This window comes from Trifolium pratense, linkage group LG4 (genome assembly GCF_020283565.1).
Source record: "Trifolium pratense cultivar HEN17-A07 linkage group LG4, ARS_RC_1.1, whole genome shotgun sequence".
Classification (NCBI taxonomy): Eukaryota; Viridiplantae; Streptophyta; class Magnoliopsida; order Fabales; family Fabaceae; genus Trifolium; species Trifolium pratense.
Window position 1 is genome coordinate 49,689,792 of NC_060062.1, and position 15,766 is coordinate 49,705,557.

The 15,766-nt window shown below is 28.2% G+C and overlaps 1 protein-coding gene and 1 long non-coding RNA gene across 3 annotated transcripts; both read left to right on the forward strand.

Moving 5' to 3' along the window:
• The first annotated feature begins 4,423 nt into the window (after positions 1 to 4,423).
• Positions 4,424 to 9,474, forward strand: LOC123923697. Of its 2 annotated transcripts, none has more exons than XR_006814478.1 (5): positions 4,424 to 4,444; positions 4,562 to 4,637; positions 4,724 to 4,906; positions 5,077 to 5,171; positions 9,433 to 9,474. It is a non-coding gene; the product is annotated as an uncharacterized LOC123923697 (long non-coding RNA). The 2 variants fall into 2 exon arrangements; XR_006814477.1 differs by lacking the exon at positions 9,433 to 9,474 and adding an exon at positions 5,275 to 5,384.
• A 2,258-nt stretch (positions 9,475 to 11,732) lies between these two features.
• LOC123882323 (pentatricopeptide repeat-containing protein At1g12300, mitochondrial-like) lies at positions 11,733 to 14,305 on the forward strand. The gene is made up of 2 exons (XM_045931172.1): positions 11,733 to 13,543; positions 13,971 to 14,305. Exon 1 carries the CDS (start codon positions 11,873 to 11,875, stop codon positions 13,529 to 13,531), a length of 1,659 nt encoding a protein of 552 aa, XP_045787128.1. The 5' UTR covers positions 11,733 to 11,872; the 3' UTR covers positions 13,532 to 13,543; positions 13,971 to 14,305.
• The last annotated feature ends 1,461 nt before the right edge of the window (positions 14,306 to 15,766 follow it).

Consider the following 15,766-nt stretch of genomic DNA (forward strand, 5'->3'; position numbering starts at 1 on the left):
ATAATAATAATGGATGGTTCATGAGAACTTTTTGTGTATAAAGTTTTACATTGATAATGATAATCTATGAAAATTTATCTCAAATAAATGTTCCAAACTTCCAATGCCATATGTTAGAATATACTGTATTGAACATCAGAACAATAACAAAAATAATATGAATATAATCATATTATCATGTTATGTTATTGTAACCAAAAAAATATATTATCATGTTATGAACATTTATAATAGATGGAGAATTTAGAACATCCCATAAAATTATGTTATTGTAACCAAAAAAAATATTATCTTGTTGTGAACATTTATAATAGATGGAGAATTTAGAACATCACATAAAATAAGAGATAAAATTATTTTACACTATCAATAAATAATAATCATGCATTCTGCCACACCATTCCACTTCGCTCCACTTTATTAATATGACATAGAAGATTAGATGATTTTTATTAGACGTCAGTGTAAAATTAATTCACACTGACACTGCATAATCTTTAAACTCTACAAATAAACATGTAAAAAATAAATTTTCTTGCATAAAATGCGTATTATAAATAATCAAGCTTGTATAGTAGATATTTTGTTGATTTTGTTGAAGTTTATTTATGATTAATTAATTTAGTAATATACTAATATGTGTTGAGAATAATGTTAAGTATTTTTTTTGGTTGTAGATTTTACATTTAAATATATATTTTAGATTTATATTTAAATTTTAAGGATATGTTTAAAATATGTAAGATTGATTTGGTTATTTTAAAAGATATGATTTAAAAATTTGTTTTCATGTAACTCTATATATAGAGTGATATAATTATAAATAATATATGAGAAAAAGAATACGAAAATATTTTTCATATAAGAAAGTTTTCTCCTCACATAATCAAATATCGCTATACAAACAGCAAAAATTCCATCGGTGGTGCCAAAACACCACATCGGTGGTATCATCTTCCGCAATACAAAATATAAAAAACACTATCAACATGTTGGTTAGAATTTTCACTAAATTGCACCATTAAATTTTACAATACTGCACGTATAGAACAAATGCTCTTTCAATTCTCTTTATGAATTTATGAATTATATAATATAAAAACTAAAACGTTATTGGAAATGTTAATATGTTCTTTGCAATTGCACAAGTATTTTGTCGTTGATTGTTGATTCTTTTCGTTCGTATTTCGTAATATTTGTTTCTTCCCAATTTATACCGAAAAATGAACGGTTAAGAAAGCAATATAATGTAAGTTTGTCTAATATGTGTTGCACATGTTAAAGCAACTAAAAATAAGTTTATTTATTTGTCAAAAAAAAAAGTTTATTTATTAAAAATAAATGCAAAGTTTATTTATTTTTAATTTGGTTTAGTAGTTTGCGTAAAAAATTAAGTTTGGTTTAGTAGTCAAGTAATTAGACTCACACACTTTAAGTCACGCGAGCTTATATTGCATTATACATGCAGGGGGTCGGAGTTCGAACTTTTGTCATTCCACTTATCCACTTTAAAGATAGCCACTAGACTACTTGATAAATAAAAAATTTATTAAAAAAAATTATTTATTAAAAAATACATTTAATATAAAATGCACAAATCCCAATACAAATTTAGTTTAGAAAAATCTATAATGTAAAACCTTATTGGGTAAGGAAGGAGAAAATATTAAAAAAATTGTGAGTTTAAGTTAAAGGTTCGCTAATAATTTCCCTTCCTATAGTTGCTTCATGTCCACGGACGTAAAGCACTTATATTATCATCTATTTCACTACATATAAAAATAACTTAAGCACGTTGTAGAACGAATAGTACGTACCTAACTCATGCATGTCAATATTTAAGTTGCGAGAAAGATAAGGCATTTGAACTCATGCTAGCTAGCGGTTTGTTTGTGTGCGACATGACATCAAAACCAAATTCCATAACTCAAAAGGGAAAAATACTAAGTTGAAATGAAAAACGTGTTATGTTACTTAATATTCATTTCCGTGTAATTTTTTTTTATGTAATGTTTATTTTAGCTATAAAAAAAATATGTTTTTATGTTGATGTTTCAAAGTGACTTGTGTATGGTGTGATTGATTGTCCATATGAATTGTCAACTTATCGGTAAAGATATGAGCTTATAGCTTTTAAGATTCAAATTTCACGGAAAACAGTCCTAAAATAACGATTAGCAGTGGCAGAGGGAGGGATGTCCCCATATTTTTTACATTAAATTCGTCATTAGCTTATTTTTGAGCTTATGCAAACAGCTTATGCAATATAAATTATGTTTTATGATATTTTATAAGTTCACACTAATGAAAATTGTATTTTTATAAACTATTTTATCATAAACTACATTGACAAACTTATAATAATACATAAAAATTGCATAAGGTCTTTGCATAAGCTCAAAAATAAGTTAACCCAAACAGGGCCAAATTTGTCTTTTCAAAATTACGGTTTAAATTATTAAAAGGGATGAATGGTTGATTTTTGTAATTCTTTTCATTTAATTAGAAATTAGAAATATTTTTGTGAAAGTTCATTAATGCAATTTAAAATTTTAAAAGAATCTTAATTTTTTTTGGCTAAATTGCAGTTTTGACTCCCTAAATTTCGGAAAGTTGCAATTTTAGTCCCCTAAGTTTCAAAATAGCAGTTTTGGCCCCTTATGTTTATCCCATTTTGCAAAAGGTCAATTTTGATCAAGTCAACGCTAATGTAGCAAGTCACTTAGGTGACTCAACTGCAACATCAACTTTTTTTGTAATCTTATAATTTTAAAAGTAAAAATAAAAAAAGGGAATGGAATGGAAGAGTCACTTGATGGTGAGCATAAGTTTTGATTCTTTGTTTTCCTTTCAACAACGAGAAATTCTACTATAGGCACAATCCTAAATCTTTTTTATATATAGGCACACACACATCAAAGATAAAAATTAAATCATAAATAATTTTGTCACATCAATCAATATCAATTAATCTTTTTTATCTTTAAATTTTATTTAGGTATGTATGTGTGCCTAAATTTAAAAGTTTGTATTTGTGCATATATGGAAGTGTTCCTCTTCAACAACACAGCACAATTTGATTTAAAATTACAATAAAAATTTCCCTTTCAATTCATCAAATTCATGGGAATTATTCATGGGAATGTTGTGAAGTGTGGATTGGACTTTGATTTGTACGTTGACAATGCCCTTGTTGCGTTTCATGCAAAGTGTCACGAGATTGAAGCATCGAGAGAAGTGTTTGATGAAATGCCTGAGAGAGATACTATTAGTTGGAATTCTATGATTTCGGGGTATATCACAAATGGGTATATGGATGATGCTCGAATGCTATTTTATGATATGTTGAGGGATGATGATATAGGTTTTCCTAATAATGTTACTCTTGTAACTGTTCTTCCGACATTTGCTGAGAAAGTTGATATTCATGCAGGATATTGGATTCATTGTTATATTGTCAAGACAAGGATGAAACTTGATCCTTCTGTTGGTTGTGGTCTTATAACATGAATAATGCTATCAACACACTCTTTAACAAACACACTTCAACACACTCTCTTTTATTGGTTGAAATTCACATGGGTCCCATAAAAAAATATGGACCCATATAACTTTTATGGGACCCATATAAATTTTAACCAATAGAAGAGAGTGTGTTAGAGTGTGTTTATTAAAGAGTGTGTTGCTAGCACTCCTCCTTATAACATTATACTCAAATTGTGGTTATATTATATTAGCCTATTAATTCCCTTTTTTATTTTATTTTTATTTTTAAAATTATAAGATGACAAAAAAGACTGATGTGGCAGCTGAGTCACGTAAGTGACTTGCCACATCAGCGTTGACTTGGTCAAAATTGACCTTTTGCAAAAGAGGGTAAACATAGGGGGCTAAAACTACTATTTTAAAATTTATGAGCTAAAATTACAACTTTCTAAAACTTAGGGGCCAAAAATGCAATTAAACATTTTTTTTATATAAAATTATAAGGAGAGTCTTATATATAGAAACATTACATAAATATAGTATTCATTTGGACGGACCAATCTAGAGACCAATATTAAAATTTGAATCGGAAACCTTTAAAATTGAAAACTAACAATTTGAGACCTTATAAGCCTAATTATTTTTTAAAGTATCTTTTACTAGTAAAAGGAAGGTTGAATTGCTCATAGGCCTTCATTGTGATGATGTGACATGCTTTAGAGAGCTTCTCATATCTATTTAAAATTTGTCCCACAATTTATTTTGTGTGTCCATTCATCCTCCAAAGTAATTATCAATATGTTACAATAATAATGGCTCCCAATAATAATGAAAGAAAGAAAAGAAAGAAAAAAAAGACAAATTACAAAAAGAACAATGAATAGATATATGCTCTTTCATATTTTACACTACCAAACATAAAATCTTTTATTAGATATATGCTTTTAAGATTTTCTAGGTAATGCAAGGTTGCCTGTATCACATTCCTTATTTGAATTGTAACATGTCTGGTTCGTTTATTTAGTTTTATGTTGCCACATTTGCATTAAGGGTCCTGCCTTTTGTTTTGTTTTAGTTTGGCATCTGAGACAATACCGCGTCACCGGGAGTATAGATCATCTCCACAAAGCAAGAAACAATCATTGAAAAAGGTTGACTTTCTACTCTCATCTTTGAATGAGAATGTTTTTTTTATTAAATATTAGATTTGACCTGATTTTTCAAGTGCTTGCTGTAGGGATTGTTGATTTCTTTGAATGAACTGGAGACGTTGAAACCGTTGGTCCAGCAGAAGATCAATGAGCTTAACAGCAAAATTGCTCACCAACAAAATGGACGGGGAAATTTTCATTCAAATAATTCAGTGGATTTTTCTCCTGTGAAAAAGCAAACTTTGGCTAGTAATAATGGACAAATAAAGGTAAAATATGCAGGATAATTTGCTTTTGAAGGTTGTAGTTCACCAGTGATAATATTTCTATAAAATAAAATAACATCGATTCTGGTTGAATGCATGCATATTTTTATTTTGTTTCTCTGCTCCACTGTAAAAGAAATTTCACATTTATACGGTATTGTATATTTGATCAGGCAGTCAGAGCAACTGCCAAGGAGTATGTTTACCAAGGATCAAGTGGCCAACAGTTCTCTTATGTCAGGCCTGTGGAAGAGCAAGTACGAAGACTGTAAGTATTGGACTCATAATTTATGTATAATTGTCCCCCTTGTGTTTTTTTGAATAAAAATTGTCCCCCTTATGTTGATAGGTATTTGTATATATTATTGCAGTTTTAATCCTCACAGGAATTAAGTTAAACTTAAACTTCCTTTCATCTGTTTGGTTACTTTCTAATATCGTTTGAGGAAACTTCTGCATTTCAAAGTGGATAATTCTAGATGGTCTTGCACATTACTTGTTTGAAGATGCATAACTTTTTCTCATGGAGATGTTAGACAAAGAAACCATATAGTTTTTGCCATGAGATAGATAAATTAAAATTTTGTTAAAACATAGAAGGTAGACTTCCTGATATGGTGGTGGTGATAATTAGCTTTTGGGTTAACTTTATATAGAGCTTGTGTTTGATAATTAGCTAAATTTACATATTCAATATTAGTGTCTCCAAGAATTCTTTGTTTTCACTTGCATTAATAGGAAATTGTAACATACAATATATATTTTAATAAGATATTGCAATGCAATTAAAACAATAACATGATGCATCATTCCACCTTTCATTACTTGCAATTCATTTTTGTCTCAATTCAACAACAATAAATTGTGTTAGTTTTTTTTTAATATATTATTATTATTTATTATTTATTATTAGAGTAACTCTATTATATGAAATATGAAAAGGTTTTAATAAAGATTGTAGACTTTTCTTATAGAGTGTCACATCATCACAATAACTTATATGTCTAAGTAGAGTTATAAAATTAGAAGTATGATCCCTTTTAATTCATTAGGCTAAGTAGAAGTATGATCCCTTTGGTTTCAAGCAATCCCTTCTAAACAATATAAGTAATGAAGAATGATCCCTTTTTAATTCATTTAGTATTGAAAGAATATATTTCAAGCAAGAGAGACACACATTTTTTTTATTATTAAATTCAGTTCTTTAAGGGATTGATCAAAGAGGTTTGGAATATCAAAGTGAGTCACTTGCTTGAAATATAATGATTCATTTTTTTATTAGTATTGAAAGAATTCCAATAGTCATGAATATTTTGTGGTTATATAAATCTTATATATATTAGTTGGTCCATTTTAATTTAATAATTTTTCATTTTAGTTAGTTGGTCCCTTGTAAGAAGTTATATAGTGATAATTTGATATATTGATAATTAAAATAAAAATGATTTAATTAAAGATAATTAAAATTAAAATGATTTAATTAAAGGAGATGATGAAAAGGTTATATAGTGATAATTTGATATATTGATAATTAAAATTAAAATGATTTAATTAAAGATAATTAAAATTAAAATGATTTAATTAAAGGAAATGATGAAAATGTTTTTTAATAGAGATTGTAAACTTTTCTTATAGAGTGCCACATCATCAAAATACTTGATTGTGAGCAACTCAACATTCCTTTTACTTGTAAAAGATTTTAAGGCACTTCAAAATCAATAAAAAGAAGTCTCTTTTATCCTCTTCAACTTATTTACATGAGAAAAATTAATTATATTCCCATTAATCAACAATTTTTTATACAAATATTTTACCTTATATAAAATAATAAATGAAAAAGAAAATAAGAAACAAATAAGCTAAAACATTAGACTAATAAAATAATAAATGAAAAAGAAAAGTTGTCTAATTACAAACATTATATCAATTAAAAAAAAAATGATGGTTTACAAACTGCCATTAGAGTTAAATACACATCCTTACATGAGGTGCCATTTCATAGGCTTTATAAGGAGCAAGGATGCAACGTAAGCAAAAATAGAAGTATGTTTTATCCTGTTCTCCTCCTTCACATGAAAAAATAGTCATATTCATATTAATCGATTCAACTCAAAGTTTAATTAATCATCGAACAAAACACCGGTTGATATTTTAAAAAATATCCAACCTAAAAAAGAAATATAAAAAATGATTAGAGATGTTCCAAACTCAGATTAATAGAAAAATTTCAATTTACAAACATATTAATAGGCAACTATCACATATATGTATATCAATTTCTTAATCAATCACATGTAGACATACCTGATATTCTAAGAGGTTAGACACCATCACCTACCATGGACAAAAACCAATATACTTACGATGTAACTATATATATGCACACAATAGCTTTTAAATCAATTCAAGACACTATAATGTGTAACTATAACATATGGAAGGTGAAGATGCATAACTTTTTCTCATGGAGATGTTAGACAAAGAAATCATAGAGTTTTTGCCATGAGATAGACAAATTAAAATTTTGTTAAAACATAGAAGGTAGACTTCCTGATATGGTGGTGGTGATAATTAGCTTTTGGGTTAACTTTATATAGAGCTTGTGTTTGATAATTAGCTAAATTTACATATTCAATATTAGTGTCTCCAAGAATTCTTTGTTTTCAATTGCATTAATAGGGAATTGTAACATACAATATATATTTTAATATATTATTATTATTAGAGTAACTCTATTATCAGGGGCGGAACCAGGGGAGGGCTGAGGCGGGCCGCGGCCCTCCCCCAAAAAATAGGAAATTACTAATATACCCTTGGTATTTTCATAAAATTACATATTTATAATACTATATATATTTATGAAGGTAAATGAGAACAGAATTGTAGTGTTAGCCTAGCTGGTAGAAGTTTCAATGCCTAATGCATTGGAGGTGAAGGTCACGGGTTTGAACCATGCCTCCTCTTGTTTTTTTTTTTTTTTTCCTTTCAAAAATCAACTTTAACATACACCCTTGAGGATAAATGTTGTCTCAAACATGTAAAGACATAATTTTGAGATTAATGTTTTTCTTATGATATATCAATTCACAATTTTTATTTTTACCAAAAAAAATAACACACAACTATTTTTAATTTATTTAATCCGCATGTAATTATTATCTTATATTTATTAATGAATAAATTTCAATCAATTTTTTTTTATTGTCTAATTAAGCAAGCATTAGTTCAAAGTCAATTATTAATAATTTCAAGTTATTTGACATACGCAGTGTATTATTTTCTGGTATGTAATTTAATTTTTTAATTATGAAATTATTGCTTATTATGACTTAAATTTTGATACGCAATATAATTTTTTTTATTTAATTTATATATTATAAAAAAATTTAACGGCCCACCCAAGAAAAATTTCCTGGTTTCGCCACTGTCTATTATATGAAATATGAAAAGGTTTTAATAGAGATTATAAACTTTTCTTATAGAGTGTCACATCATCACAATGCATGCTTGTGAGCAACTCAACAACTAAAGTATTTTTTTTTCATAAAATTTATTTTGTCAAGCATGAAATTTTTTTGAGGAGTAATTTTTTTATTTGGTTTATTTATTTAAAGTAAATTTTTGCAAATTGCAAATCATATTTACACATGCATGATTTATATTTTATGTTTGGTAGTGTAAAATATGAAAGAGCATATATCTATTCATTGTTTTTTTTGTAATTTGTCTTTTTTTTTTTTTTTTTCTTTCATTATTATTGGGAGCCATTATTATTGTAACATATAGATAATTACTTTGGAGGATGAATGGACACACAAAATAAATTGTGGGACAAATTTTAAATAGATATGAGAAGTTCTCTAAAGCATGCCACATCATCACAATGAAGGCCTATGAACAATTCAACCTTCCTTTTACTAGTGAATTGCAAGTAATGAAAGGTGGAATGATGCATCATGTTATTGTTTTAATTGCATTGCAATATCTTATTAAAATATATATTGTATGTTACAATTTCCTATTAATGCAATTGAAAACAAAGAATTCTTGGAGACACTAATATTGAATATGTAAATTTAGCTAATTATCAAACACAAGCTCTATATAAAGTTAACCCAAAAGCTAATTATCATCACCACCATACCAGGAAGTCTACCTTCTATGTTTTAACAAAATTTTAATTTATCTATCTCATGGAAAAAACTATATGGTTTCTTTGTCTAACATCTCCATGAGAAAAAGTTATGCATCTTCACCTTCCATATCTTAAAGTTACACATTATAGTGTCTTGAATTGATTTAAAAGCTATTGTGTGCATATATATAATTACATCATAAGTATATTGGTTTTTGTCCTTGGTATGTGATGGTGTCTAACCTCTTAGAATATCAGGTATTTCTACATGTGATTGATTAATAAATTGATATACATATATGTGATAGTTGCCTATTAATATGTTTGTAAATTGAAATTTTTCTATTACTCTGAGTTTAGAACATCTCTAATCATTTTTTTATTTCTTTTTTAGGTTGGATATTTTTTTAAATATCAACCGGTGTTTTGTTCGATGATTAATTAAACTTTGAGTTGAATCGATTAATATGAATATGACTATTTTTTCATGTGAATGAGGAGAACAGGATAAAACATACTTATATTTTTGCTTACGTTGCATCTTTGCTCCTTATAAAGCCTATGAAATGACACCTTATGTAAGGATGTGTATTTAACTCTAATGGCAGTTTGTAAACCATCATTTTTTTTTATTGATATAATGTTTGTAATTAGACAACTTTTCTTTTTCATTTATTATTTTATTAGTCTAATGTTTTAGCTTATTTGTTTCTTATTTTCTTTTTCATTTATTATTTTATATAAGGTAAAAGATTTGTATAAAAAATTGTTGATTAATGGAAATATAATTAATTATTTTCATGTGAATAAGTTGAAGAGGATAAAAGAGACTTCTATTTATTGATTTTGAAGTGCCTTAAAATTTATATAGATCGAGGGTATATTGATGTTGGAGGAATTCAATTAAAAGAGGACAATCCAAATAATTTAGAAATATAAATATGTGTCTCATTTTTAAATACTATATTGTCTACAATGTGTATGTGATCTACTTGATCTCGATCAAGAGAAATATAGAAACAAAAACAAAGTAGAAATTAAAATAAGTTTTTTTTTTTTTGTAGTTGACACTCAAGTCTTGCGGTTTTTATAATTGTAATACATGCAAGTAGTTATATTGATTCAAATTGACTTAGAGGTTGTCCAAATATATAATCTTCATGCATTTATCGTATAACACTTGCCTAAATCTGTATGGTTCAATATGAGTATATATGAATTTTAATGGACGGTCCTATTTTAATCTACGCATGCCATCTTATTCTTACAACCATAAAATGAATCGATGAAAAGAATTGTGCTAAAAACATGTTAGTTTAGAAATTGTGCTAAATACTTTTTCCTCCCACTTAGAATTGTACTAAAAATTTTCTAAATTAAATTAAAAAAAGACAAAAATTATTAAATAAAAATTATTGATGCTCATTTGTCAAAATAAATTTTAGAAATTATTAAAACCGTAGATGTTAAAATATATTTACATATATTTAGAAAATATAATCACACATATATTTAAACATATTTACACACAACTAAAATTCACCAACAATTCAAAAATTATTAATTTAATTTACATAATAATATAACTTTTTGGATAAATTAAGTACATATTCTAAAAGAATGTTTACGTTACGGCTGAAAATAAAATAGTGGAATATTTATAAGAATAAGATGACATTTTTTTAAGCAAATAAGAAGATGACACATGTTAAATCTTAAATTCATCTATAAGACTTTCTTTACCTTAACCAAAATTCAAATATATAAAATCTTCGTCCAAACTTATATATTGACAACAATAAATATTCAAGTTTATATAATATAATAAGAAAATAAATGTTCAAGAAAATATTAAATAAGAGGGACAAAAACTAACAATAATTTTGACGAGACACAAACCTCACCAAGAAAAAGAAAAACAAACCAAAAACAAAAGGACCAAGCAAAAAAAAAAAAGTGAACCAAACAATAGACTAAAAAATTGGGACTAATAAAGTTGGAATAAAATTTCACCAAGTGAATAACTGAGAATAAACTCCAAGAAAACGAGAGATGAGTAAGTAGATAAGCTATTTGGAACCTCAAATTGCATAGAACGTAGTAAACAAAATATGCTATTTGATACATAATTTTCAAAAAATGAGAACACGTGGAATAAATAGTCAAAGCCACCATATATGAATCATATTCTATAATCAAAATTTTTTTTAACATTTCTCATGAGCAATATTGTCTACAAGTATAATTAGGTATGCCTCCAACTCTTATTGAAAATAATAAAATAAGGGATACATCAAAAATAAAAAACAAAGTGACATTTGACTATAAAATTGCAACTCATATAAAGAAAACTAAAATCTTATATTATTACACTAATAAAATAAAAACTGATACATCCTTTCAAACTTATGAAATATTATAAGAGATCTATTACATTAAAATGTAAACAAACTACGATATAAATTAATAAAAAATCTAATATTTCTAAACAACTTTTTTTTTACTCATATACTAATATTAAATATAATCATATTTTAAAATAATATCTATTATTTAACTATATGTGATTATAGTTATCGCAATTATTATTTTTTATTTATAAAAATATTTTAATTTTATATTTTAATCAAATCCGTGCGACGCACGGTTTATCCCTAATATATATATAACAGCATTATACTAGGAAGCAGGAACAAAACAACATCGAATGAATCAACTCCGTTGTAGAACTAAAACAAAACTGAATCGCGCAGGAAGGGATTAGATTTCTAATAAAACCTTCTCGTTTGTTTCCTTAATTAATCCATTTTCATTTCTTCAAAACCTAAACCACAATGTTGTTTTCAACTTTGAGGCATTTTCGTTTCTCCAATTTTCCTCTTTTTCAACTTTCAAACCCTAAATTCATTCCTTGCTTCCATTCTTCATCAATGCTAATGCTATACTCTCAATTACATCACCAACAAGAAGACCAACATAATCATCTTGTTTCTTCATTCAATCAATTACTACATCAGAATCCAACTCCACCCATCTTCCATTTTGGTAAGATTTTAGGTTCTCTTGTTAAGTCCAATCATTTCTACACTGTTGTTTCACTTCATCGTCAGATGGAACTAAATGGAATTGCTTCAAATTTAGTCACTTTCAGCATCTTGATCAATTGTTTTTCTCAATTGGGTCTAAACTCTCTTTCCTTTTCTGTATTTGCCAACATTCTTAAAAAGGGTTATGACCCAAATGCCATCACTTTGACTACACTCATCAAGGGTCTTTGTCTCAAAGGTCAGATCCATAAAGCATTGAACTTTCATGACAACGTGGTAGCACAGGGATTTCAGTTGAACCAAGTTAGTTACGGGACCTTAATCAATGGGTTATGTAAAGTAGGAGAAACAAGTGCAGCCTTGCAGTTGCTGAGACGAGTTGATGGGAAACTGGTTCGACCTAATGTGGTAATGTACACTGCAATTATTGACAGTATGTGCAAAGATAAACTTGTTGATGATGCTTTTGATTTATATTCTGAAATGGTCGCTAAGACAATTTATCCCAATGTTGTCACTTATAGTACTTTAATTAGTGGCTTTTGCATTGTCGGTAAATTGAAAGAAGCAATTGGGCTTCTTAATAAAATGGTTTTGGAGAACATCAACCCGAATGCTTATACGTTTAATATATTGGTTGATGCATTTTGTAAGGAAGGAAAAGTGAAAGAAGCTAATAATGTGTTTGCTATGATGATCAGAAAAGGTGTTAAACCTGATGTTATTACCTATAGCTCGTTAATGGATGGATATTGCTTAGTTAAAGAAATGAAAAAGGCCAACGGTATATTCAACACCATAGCTGCCCAAAGCGGAGATGTTTTAAGTTACAATATTATGATTAATGGATTTTGTAAAGTTAAAATGGTGGATGAAGCCTTAAATCTCTTCAAAGAAATGCATTGTAGAAACATTATTCCTGATGTGGTAACTTACAGTTCCCTTATTGATGGTTTGGGCAAATCAGGGAGAATCTCTCATGCTTTGAAGCTTGTGGATGAGATGCATGATAGAGGTCAACCACCTAATATAGTTACCTACAATTCTATATTTGATGCTTTATGCAAAACCCATCATGTTGAAAAGGCGATTGCATTATTAACAAAAGTTAAGAACGAGGGCATTCAACCAAATATGAACACATATACTATTCTTATTCACGGATTGTGTAAAGTTGGAAGAGTAGAGGACGCGAGAAATGTTTTTGTAGATCTTTCAGTCAAAGGCTACAATCTAAGTGTTTATACATATACTGTTATGATCCAAGGGTTTTGCATCAAGGGCTTGTTTGATGAAGCGTTGGCCTTGCTATCAAAAATGAAAGACAATGGTTGCATTCCAAATGCCAAAACTTATGAAATAATTATCCGTTGTCTATTTGATAGAGATGAAAATGATAAGGCAGAGAAACTTCTACGTGAAGCTGTCGTGAGAGGTCTACTGTAAGATTGAAACTAGGTAATATGTTTTGTCTACTGTACATTATTATTTTCAATTTATCTTTTAACAATATTGTTTCATCATTTCATTTATGTAGTTACTTCACCTAATGGAAAAAGTGCTTGTGTTATTTCTTTTGGTTAAGTGTGTTTATACTTCCCAACTAATAGACATTCCAACTTGAGGAGAATTGGTAGGATATGAAACATAGTTTTTTTTTCTGCATTATTATGCTGCAACATATGCTTAAGGGTCTGTTTGATTAGGGGGTTTTTGAAGGGAGTGCATAGAATATTTTTTAAATGAACTTATATGGACAAATTTGCTTTATTTTTTTTTTTAAAATCCTAAATTATCCTTGTTGGAATATAATTAAAAGTTTAAATTTTCTCTCTTCAACCAAATATGTTCGTCTCTGTGTCCGTGTCGGTGTCCCCATCAACAGAAGCTGGAACAGGAACCTTGTCCGAGATATTTTCTCCTCTTTTGAAGCACAACAAATTCTCAATATTCCCTTATCTCGGAGGCTCCCGAATGATAAAAGAATATGGCACTGGGAAGGAGATGGCAATTTTTCAGTTAGATCAGCACATCACATGATTAATTAAAGAGGCCGAATCAGCAAGGACGCCTGAAACTTCTCCATCTAAAAAGTAAACTTTTTCTTATATTAAGGACCGGAGTAGTAAACTTGGTAGCAATATTATTTATTTATTTTTACAAAAAATATTGTTTATGATTTTAAGTCAGAACAAAATACAAAATAAAGCATGATGCCAATATATGAATCTCACAACAAGAAAATTAGTGAAACAATATATCACCATAGATTGAGATATATCAAATTGAAATACTACTTCATCTTTCTCCATTTTGATATCTACATCATCAAAATAAAATTTTTTGTTAATAAAAAAAATGGTTGCAAATAATTCTATTCGGGAGCTGGATCCTCTCCCGCTTAATGTATTCAGTTATCTCTCATGCTCCTCATCCAACAATTAAGAATGCATAAAAAATAAATTAATCAAAAGAAATTGTTCTAAATGAAGAAAAAAAAAACAAAAATCAACAGCTGAGATGATAGTAGAACGGACAATACCAGAGAGTACCCTCCTACCATTAGACTAACTGATTAAGTAAAAGTAGCCCCCTTCAATTAGAAGGGGGCAAGATTATTACCATTAGACCAATAAGGGTGTGTTTGATAACATAAATGAGCTAGCTTATAATTTATTATATGAGCTTATAAGCTTGTTTTAAAAATTTAGAGGTGTTTGGTAACAAACATTTTTTATTAGCTTATAGTTTTTTTTCTAGATGCTATTTCAAGTAGCATTTGAGCTTATAACTTATAGTTTTTTACACTTTATTCCATTTTTATCGTTTAATTTAATAACTACAGTACCCACTATCAATCATGTCATTTTATATTTATTAACTACGTACTTTAAAAGCTAATTTTACCAAACACTTTAATTTTAATTAGCTAGTTTTTCAGTTATCAGCTATCTTATTAACTATCAGTTAGCTTATAGCTTATTTTTACAAGCCAATAATAAAAGCCTATCATCGCAACTCTCTAAGGATTGTACCAACCTTTATGCTCATGAGCACCACAAGAAATGTGTTGATATCACCAATGTAGTACCAAAGAAGTTGAAAGCCGCTACGTACTTAGAGATAATATTAGCACAAAGGTGACATAAACAACACATAGAACAATTTGGTCTCAACTCTTAAAAATTCCAGTTGTCTTAAACTAACACTTAAATATGTCAACTTTATCTTAAACTAACCTCTAGAAATATAAAAAATTTTAGCCAGAATCCGGACAACTACCCACACTTGCCCATAGGTATGGTTTTTGAGGGATGCTATATGGCACGACACCCTCCAAGCACGAAATTGCACGACCCACACAAACTCTATGCAATACCACTGTCACCGTCATTAGATACAGTCCAAATCAATGTTTCTAGTATGGAGCAGAGGTCAAATAACTCTTTAACTGCAAGAAGCTACACGTATCAAAGCATCACTTACTAGGAAAAAAAATCATGAGCTAGCTAGGATTAATATGTAGTGTAGAACCATTGGAAAAATAATCATTTTAATTCAAATCAAATAAGAGAAACAAATAGAATAGTATAGAAAACACTCATCGTACAATTTGGACGACAAATCTTGTCGTGCACTTTATCTTTTACAAATACTTATTCATCAAGAACATGCAACAAA

Bases quoted from the DNA above. Each gene is read 5' to 3' on its own strand.
- LOC123882323 (XM_045931172.1), top strand. From the start codon at position 11,873: ATGTTGTTTTCAACTTTGAGGCATTTTCGTTTCTCCAATTTTCCTCTT.